The 9431-nt window shown below is 50.2% G+C and overlaps 1 protein-coding gene across 1 annotated transcript in view; it reads right to left on the reverse strand.

Annotated features, from left to right (window-relative positions):
• SYP (synaptophysin) overlaps positions 1-9431 on the reverse strand; it is a 27201-nt gene continuing 17770 nt past the window's right edge. The window contains exons 5-7 of the mRNA XM_018569147.1: positions 9079-9270; positions 7931-8243; positions 1-127 (exon numbers count right to left, since the gene is read on the reverse strand). Of these exons, the coding sequence (XP_018424649.1) occupies positions 7935-8243; positions 9079-9270 (501 nt within the window). The 3' untranslated portion in view covers positions 1-127; positions 7931-7934. The remainder of the gene's footprint in view (positions 128-7930; positions 8244-9078; positions 9271-9431) is intronic.

Genomic DNA, 9431 nt, shown 5'->3' on the forward strand with positions numbered 1-9431 from the left:
ATATCATATAAACATCACGGACACAACATTCTCCCATTTATATTCACTCCGGCAGCCGGGCTGCAGCACTGCACATCGGAAACATCACAACCTGAAGCTTGACCTCAATGATCAGTTGCGAAGAAGCCTGCAAGCGAGACGGGGGCCGGAAAGGAGGGATTGCCGAGGGGAGAATGAGAAAATAAAATAAAAAAGGGTCACAAAACAGGAAATGAGGTGGAGGAAGGTAGCCGGGACATGGAAGTAGGCGAGTAATGGATATGAAGGAGAAAGGGGAAGATTCAGGAAAGATGGAAGAATGATGGTTCAGAAGGACGGATGCAAAAGGAGGACAAGGGGACCAACGATGACGAGAGAAGATCAGGAGAGGGGTGTAGAGGTTTTGATGGAGCATAGTGTGTGGGGAGGGAAGGGTTGTTGATAGACAGACCACCATGATAACACATTGAATGAGAGAAGAACAACAGTTCAGAAGGACGGAGGAAAAGGAGGACAAGAGAAGATCAGGAAATTGGTGTCCATGTAGAGGTTTTGATGGAGCACAGTGTGTGGGGAGGGAAGGGTTGTCGATAGACAGACCACCATGATAACACATTGAGTGTAGGATGGAATGAGAGAAGATCAGCAGTTCAGAATGACAGAGGAAAAAGGGAGGACAAGGGGATCAACAATGACAAGAGAAGATCAGAAATTGGTGTCCATGTAGAGGTTTTGATGGAGCAGTGTGTGGGGAGGGAAGGGTTGTCGAGGGAACAGGCCACCAAGTTAACATATTGAGTGTAATATAGAATGAGAGAAGAATGATAGTTCCGAATGACAGAGGCAAAAGGAGGACAAGGGGACCAACGATGAGAAGAGAAGATCCGGAAAAGGGTGTCCATGTAGAGGTTTTGATGGGACACAGTGTGTGGGGAGGGAACGGTTGTTGAGGGGACAGACCACCACGTTAACATATTGAGTGTAAGATTAAATGAGAGAAGAACAACAGTTTAGAAAGACAGAGGCAAAGGAGGGCAAGAGAAGATCACCAAAGGGGTGTCCATGTAAAGGTTTTGATGGAACATAGTATGTGGGGAGGGAAGGGTTGTTGTTGGACAGACCACAATATATTAACACATTGAGTGTAGGATGGAATGAGAGAAGATCAGCAGTTCAGAAGGACAGAGGAAAAGGAGGACAAGGGGACCAACAATGACGAGATAAGATCAGAAATTGGTGTCCAAGTAGAGGTTTCGATGGAGCATAGTATGGGGGGGAGGGAAGGGTTGTTGAGGGGACAGACCACCAAATAAACATATTGAGTGTAAAGGAAGAGGAGAGTAGAAATGTAAGCAGGAGAAGGTTTGGCAAAGAGACGGATAAGAATAGAAAAGACGTAGGAGGGAAACAGATGGTGGTAGAGGGGTAGAGATATATACAAACCAAGTAAGGCAGAGAGACAGTCCGCCAATGGGGAGGAAGATGGGCAGGAAGTAGATGTTTTAGGTAGAGGGGTAGCGGCAGGGGGCGTTGAGAGGAATGGAAAAAGGTAGAAGGAATGCAAGTGGGCAGATAAATGAACAGGAGAGAGAGAGAGAGAGAGAGAGAGAGAGAGAGAGAGAAGGGTAGAAAAGAAAAAGGTGCAACATTTTGGGTGGAGAAGGGTGGACATAGATGAAGGTTGGCAAATGAGTTATTTGGGGAGGAGGCAGACAGGGACACAATAGGAAGACAAGAGGACAGGTGCAGGAGGGTATATCAGTGAATAGTTTGGGTGGAGATGTATAAAGACAGTAAGGTGGAAGGACAACGAGGTGGTTTGAGTGCAGACGAGGTTGTAAAGAGATGAAGATGGGAAGTTTGGACAGGAAGGGTATAACGAGATGAAGGAAATGAGAAGGACGGGTATCGGGTAATAAAGTATATAATATAAAAACGGAAAAATGAGGGAAGAAGGAGAGAAAGAGAAGTAAGAACATAATGTACACAGTCTGCAAAAGAACCACAACAAAGTCTGCACATGATATCAAAAGTCTTCACTTTGTTCTAGATCAGGGTCCAGGGGCGCCCACAGTTTTTGTGTTAAGATCTACTTTGCCAAATGACGAGCTACATGAGATCTACCAACGAAAAAAAACTCCCACGCTCTCTCTCCCCTGGCTATCTCTCCTCGCTCTCTTTCCTAGCTGTCTCTCCTCGCTCTCTGCCCTGGCTGTCTCTCCTCGCTCCCTCTCCCCTGGCTATCTCTCCTCGCTCCCTCTCCCCTGGCTATCTCTCCTCGCTCTCTTTCCTGGCTATCTCTCCTCGCTCTCTGCCCTGGCTCTCTCTCCTCGCTCTCTGCCCTGGCTCTCTCTCCTCGCTCTCTCCCCTGGCTGTCTCTCCTCGCTCTCTCCCCTGGCTGTCTCTCCTCGCTCTCTCCCCTGGCTGTCTCTCCTCGCTCTCTCCCCTGGCTGTCTCTCCTGGCTCTCCTTGCTGTATTTTGCTGTGTACACTAATATTCTTTGATGTAATACATGGCACTACAACCACCAGTATCCACCAGAAAGGTGTCGGGGAGCTCGGCTCAGCAGACTCGGGCTAATAGGTAATCATGTGTGCACAGCGAGGGGCCGCCATTCCCTCTCTTCCCCCCTTCCTGATCTACCCGCATCAGCTCTGAGACCTCCTGCTAGATCACCATCTACCTAATGGGCCCCTCTGCTGTAGAGGATCTCTGGTCGAAAACTACAAATAAATCTGTATTTCAATATCACATTTCCATAAGTTCTCTCCCAATAACCGTAACCTTACTTATGAAAGATGTCCATAGGATGGACTTCCTTAAAGTGATAAAGCCGAATTCTTTTTTTTAATTTCCCCTTTAAAAGGAGGCCGTCCTTCGCTGGAGGCTGGTTGCTTTTTTCCTTTAAAAGTTTTTAATTCCTCGTTTTCTAGTGTGTCCCCGCAGCGCTTCCCCCCGGCCCCTGCACGGGTGACACCATCGTTCTAACGGAGGCACCCGTGCGCGCAGTGGCTGTGTGCGTCCATAGACACAGCCCTGAGGCAGGCCACGCCCCTTCCCTATTTGATTGATGGCAGAAGGAGCCTATGGCTCATCTGCCATCAGTATCCTCCCCCCCCCAGCGACCCGGAAGTTCAGGGAAAGGAGGACCGCTTCGGGACCGGCGGCGGGGACAGGTAAGCGTGGAGGGGACTGGGGTAGAAAAAAGGTGCTGGAATGCATTAAAATGGTGCCCAGCGCCCTGCCTACCTCTTTTCATTAGGCGATAAGGTGGGAAAATGAGACGGGTTCATCTAGATCAGGGGTAGCAAACCATCCGGCCCTCCAGCTGTGGGTGAAACTACAAATCCCATGATGCATCTCTCTTCGGGAGTCGTGCCTGTGAGAATCCTGCAATGCCTCATGGGATTTGTAGTTCCACCGCAGCTGGAGGGCCGGAGGTTTGCTACCCCTGATCTAGATCCTTGGTTCTCAACGGGTGGGTCGTGACCCAAAAGTGGGTGGCGAGCCCGTGTTCAGTTGGTGGCCTTCCACTTTTCTGAGTGAGAGGATCCTCGGACTCCCCCTAGCGCAGCGCCGTCAGTTCTCTCGCCAAGCAGCCGTTCAAAATATGCCGCCCGGTGCCGAGTGTCAGCTTGAGGTGGGATGGGGCCATGGCCGTGAGGGAGCTTCCTCCATACATGCATCGCTTAGAGCTCCCTCACATGGCCTGTAGAGGTGCCTGGACCGGAGTGACGTCACATTCTGGCTCCCGGCACCTCTACAGGACGCGCAAAGGAGCTGTACCAGCATTGCACATATGGATGGAGCTCCATCACAGCACCACATCCCACATTGGACCCCGGGCTGAGGATCCATTCCAGTTCTCATAAGGTAGGGAGACTGGGTGGATCTTAAAAACACAAGTTGCTGTGTGAGATTGTGTTGTGTCTGTAGGTCAGTGCTTCTGAGGGCCCGTTCACACAAGTACAATGTGCTAACGCACTGTACCACGCAATCGCACCTACTGTGCATTCTGGTGCCGGAGGTGTGTTGCGTTGCCATTCATTTGAATGGTACCCCAAACGCACCTCCCACCCACAGTTCGTACGCCCGCATCGAAGCGCACGCGGTACCCTAATGCCGTGCATACCATTGCAGTGCGACTTAGAGAACTATGAGGAGGGGGGGGTGCTTTTCACTCACCTCATAGTTCGGGGCGACCTGACAATGAGACTGTCACGGGTCGGCTCAGTAGATCGGGAGGTGAGCGAACACATACCGGCGCTCGCTCACCTCTCGATCCTGTCACGGCTCTCTGCCGTGACAGGGGCTGGATTCCCCGCTCCGATCTGCCAGCGCTAACTGGCGGAACGGATGGGGGAGGGGGCGGGTACAGCTGGCTCTGCCTTTAGATAGGCAGAGCCAGCTGTCACTCACGCAGCTGGGCGGATCCAGACATAATTGTCGGGACCCGCTTCAGCTGCGGCGTCTCAGTATACCGCGAGCTGCAGCTCCCTATATACTGAGCCTAGGGTGACGGGAGGACGCTAGTTTGTGTCCTCCCGTTACCATAAGGAGAACTATGGGGGAAAGCCCTGACCTCGTAGTTCTCCTTTAATGACCAAGGACAAATGTGGGTTACACAGGTTGAGGACCACTGGTGTAGAGAGATAGTCAGATACATTGTAACAATAAATGATCTAACTACTAGTTACTATTTAACCCTTCACTGTCCCTTCGCTAACCCTAATTGGCTCTAATGAACTCCTTCCCTCGGCTTCTGATTTTTAGCCCATTTTCTTTTCCCCCCTTTCTACGCATTTTGTTTTATTAATTTCATTTGTTTTTCTAGCATTGCATTCATGAAGAACTCAAGGAATTAAAAAAACATCTTACCCCCGCAGTGGGGCTGCCCCTGTACTGCAAGGGTTAAGTGCTCATTTTGTTCTAGGGCAGGCAACCTCGGCTCTCCAGCTGTACTGAAACTACAAATCCCATAAGGCCTTGCAAGCCACAGGCATGACTCCCAGAGGCAGAAGCATGATGGAATTTGTAGTTACCCCCCTCAGTTCACTGCCCGACCGGTGGCATCTCCCTGACGTCATCACGTGCAATGTGGGGTCAGCAGTTCTGCATTGTATGGGAGGAAGCCAAGGGTCCGTCCCCATCCTCAAAGGAGAACTATGGGGTCAGGGCTTTTCCCCATAGTTCTCAGGGAAACGGGAGGACACAAACTAGCGTCCTCCCGTCACCCTCAGCTCAGTATATAGGGAGCTACAGCTCGCGGTATACTGAGACGCCGCAGCTGAAGCGGATCCCAACAATTGTGCCGGGATCCGCCCAGCTGCGTGAGTGACAGCTGGCTCTGCCTATCTAGAGGCAGAGCCAGCTGTACCCGCCCCCTCCCCCGTCCGTTCCGCCCGTCAGCGCTGGAGGATCGGAGCGGGGAGGGGGGAATCCAGCCCCTCCCCCTGTCACGGTAGAGAGCCGTGACAGGATCGAGAGGTGAGCGAACGCCGGTATGTGTTCGCTCACCTCCCGATCTACTGAGCCGACCTGTGACAGTCTCATTGTCACAGGTCGGCTAGAACTATGAGGTGAGTGGAAATAACCCCCCTCATAGTTCTCCTTCAAGCGTCTCTCCATATAGGAAAGTGCTGGCCACCGGTGGGAAGTAAGGATTAGGGTAAGTGTACTTATTTCATACCCCCTAGACAAATGAGCATTTAACCCATGCAGTGCTGGGGCGGGCACTAGGTGGGTAATTCTAACTTTTATAAATGACCCTCTCTATGTTCTACAAGGATTGTTATGAGCATTTGGTCAGATGTTCATCTAGATCAGCTATTCTCAACCAAGGTTCCTCCTGAGGGTTTCCTTGAGTAGTGAGCAATGGAGAATTGGTTTCCCACCAATAATAACCACCAACGCAAGAGGGCGATTTTCTGCTGACCACCAACGTTGGGGGAGTTACATCTACCCTGACCACTAATGTTAGGCCACACCACAGTTTTCACTGTCTTCAGTCCTTTCTTTTTCATTCAACTGAATTCCTTAAAATAATTATATCCTATACAGCAGATGGCTGTTCAAGAACGCCGTGGCCTGGGTGTCAAATACTCCAGGTATGCTACTTTCTTTATTATTTTATTGAACACTTTGTATAATTTACTCCTCATGCTAATGTATGGTGACCTGTAGGTGTCATCATTTTTATCATGGGTTCCTCGAGGCCTTCAAATAATTTCAAGGGTTCCTCGGGGCCTTTAAATAATTTAATAGGTTTCTCGAGGCCTTCCAATAATTTTAAAGGTTCCTCGAGGCCTTCCAATAATTTCAAGGGTTCCTCGAGGCCTTCCAATAATTTCAAGGGTTCCTCGAGGCCTTCCAATAATTTCAAGGGTTCCTCGAGGCCTTCCAATAATTTCAAGGGTTCCTCGAGGCCTTCCAATAATTTCAAGGGTTCCTCGAGGCCTTCCAATAATTTCAAGGGTTCCTCGAGGCCTTCCAATAATTTCAAGGGTTCCTCGAGGCCTTCCAATAATTTCAAGGGTTCCTCGAGGCCTTCCAATAATTTCAAAGGTTCCTCGAGGCCTTCCAATAATTTCAAAGGTTCCTCGAGGCCTTCCAATAATTTCAAAGGTTCCTCGAGGCCTTCCAATAATTTCAAAGGTTCCTCGAGGCCTTCCAATAATTTCAAGGGTTCCTCGAGGCCTTCCAATAATTTCAAGGGTTCCTCGAGGCCTTCCAATAATTTCAAGGGTTCCTCGAGGCCTTCCAATAATTTCAAGGGTTCCTCGAGGCCTTCCAATAATTTCAAGGGTTCCTCGAGGCCTTCCAATAATTTCAAGGGTTCCTCGAGGCCTTCCAATAATTTCAAGGGTTCCTCGAGGCCTTCCAATAATTTCAAGGGTTCCTCGAGGCCTTCCAATAATTTCAAGGGTTCCTCGAGGCCTTCCAATAATTTCAAGGGTTCCTCGAGGCCTTCCAATAATTTCAAGGGTTCCTCGAGGCCTTCCAATAATTTCAAGGGTTCCTCGAGGCCTTCCAATAATTTCAAGGGTTCCTCGAGGCCTTCCAATAATTTCAAGGGTTCCTCGAGGCCTTCCAATAATTTCAAGGGTTCCTCGAGGCCTTCCAATAATTTCAAGGGTTCCTCGAGGCCTTCCAATAATTTCAAGGGTTCCTCGAGGCCTTCCAATAATTTCAAAGGTTCCTCGAGGCCTTCCAATAATTTCAAAGGTTCCTCGAGGCCTTCCAATAATTTCAAAGGTTCCTCGAGGCCTTCCAATAATTTCAAAGGTTCCTCGAGGCCTTCCAATAATTTCAAAGGTTCCTCGAGGCCTTCCAATAATTTCAAGGGTTCCTCGAGGCCTTCCAATAATTTCAAAGGTTCCTCGAGGCCTTCCAATAATTTCAAAGGTTCCTCGAGGCCTTCCAATAATTTCAAAGGTTCCTCGAGGCCTTCCAATAATTTCAAAGGTTCCTCGAGGCCTTCCAATAATTTCAAAGGTTCCTCGAGGCCTTCCAATAATTTCAAGGGTTCCTCAGGGCCTTCCAATAATTTTAAAAGGTTCCTCGAGGCCTTCCAATAATTTCAAAGGTTCCTCGAGGCCTTCCAATAATTTCAAGGGTTCCCCAAGACCTTCAAATAATTTCAAAGGTTCCTCGAGGGTTTCAAGGGTTCCTCAGAGGTGCAAAGGTTGAGAAAGGCTGATCTAGACCAATGCTAGTTCTGCTCTTGTCAAGACAGCTTCTGACTGGCTTTAGGTTTGGCCCTAACACATTTTTTTTCCTCCGTGGACAATGTGTGATAATAATGTGGTCTTCAAACTGCAGATCATTCTGGGAGCTGCAGGTAAACAAGAACGTCTGGTCATGCTGGCTTGTTATTTTCAAGCAATGTAATGATGAAGACAAGGTGTAGACCACTGTAGGTCTACACAGCCTACCCCCACAGGCACTCACCAGCTCACATCTGGTTGGAAAACGAGGTTGGGACACCTTGCTGGCTATACCCGCCTTGGCTGTATCCCTGTTGGTTATATTCAGGCTGCTGGCCATAGTAGTCAGGCTGGTAACCTCCTTGTTGTTGTGGTGGTTGTTGTCCGTATGAGTCCTGCTGACCATAGCCTTGGCCCGGCGCATAGGTATCAGGCGCTGGTTGCTTCTCCTGGGCTGGTGGTGGTGGGTGCTTTATGAATGGAGCTGTCCATCCCGTCTCTTTAAACACAAACCAGATGTTTCCCAGCCAGATGATGCAGTTCAGGAAGCCGAAGGCCTGTGTGGAGGAATTCAGATTCAGTATGATCACATGATGCACAGGGAAGGTGAAGCGGACGCAACATCTCAAATCTATACGTGCCACCACAAGACCCGGAGCCACCAGTAACAAATAATAAGACCAACTCATACCACCTCACACCACCCCATACCCTCTCATACCCCCTCATACCACCCCATACTATCTCCAACCACCCCATACCCCCTCATACATCTCCTACCACCTCACACCACCCCATGCCCTCTCCTGCCACCTCACACCACCCCATACCCCCTCATACCACCCCATACCCTCTCATACCACCGCATACCATCTCCTACCACCCCATACCCCCTCATACATCTACCACCTCACACCACCCCATACCCTCTCATATCATCTCATAACCTCTCCTACCACCCCATACCCTCTCCTACCACCCCATACCACCTCACAGCACCCCATACCTTCTCATACCACCTCATATCATCTCATACCCCCTCATACCCTCTCCTACCACCTCATATCTCATACACTCTCATACCACCTCACACTATCTCATCCCTCCTCAAACCCTCTCATACCATCTCCTACCACCTCACACCACCCCATACCCTCTCCTACCACCCCATACCCTCTCATACCCCCTCATATATTTTCCGGCCACTCAGAAAACAGGCACTGAGTAATGACCCGCCTCCCTTATTGGCCGGGAAGCTGGCTCCATGCTGTTCAGGCGGCTCGTTACTGATTGGCCGGAAAGCCGGCTTACCAGCCAATCGGCATGGAGCCGGCTTCCCAGCCAATCAGGAAGCTGTGAGGAGGTTCATTAGTCTTTGTGATGACAACTCACCACGGAGGTGTTGAGCCCGGACACGACAGGATCCCGCTCCTCCTGACACTTGTTGTCAGGGTTCTCGCAGGCCGGGATCTGCTCGATGATCAGCTCGGGGTCCGTGGCCATCTTAATGTCAGACAACCCCTTGGCCCAGGCGCTGGAGCAGACCAGCCACATGAAGGCGAAGACGGCGGTCACTATGCAGTCCTGCGCGGGGGAGAAACGCACAGCAATGAGGAGCGAGAGAAACGCACACGAATGGGGGGAGGGAGAGAAACGCACAGCAATGAGGAGAGAGAAACGCACAGCAATGGGGGGAGGGAGAGAAACGTACAAGAATGGGGGGAGGGAGAGAAACGTACAAGAAT

This window comes from Nanorana parkeri, unplaced genomic scaffold (genome assembly GCF_000935625.1).
Source record: "Nanorana parkeri isolate BGI_ZX_2015 unplaced genomic scaffold, ASM93562v1 scaffold1291, whole genome shotgun sequence".
Classification (NCBI taxonomy): domain Eukaryota; kingdom Metazoa; phylum Chordata; class Amphibia; order Anura; family Dicroglossidae; genus Nanorana; species Nanorana parkeri.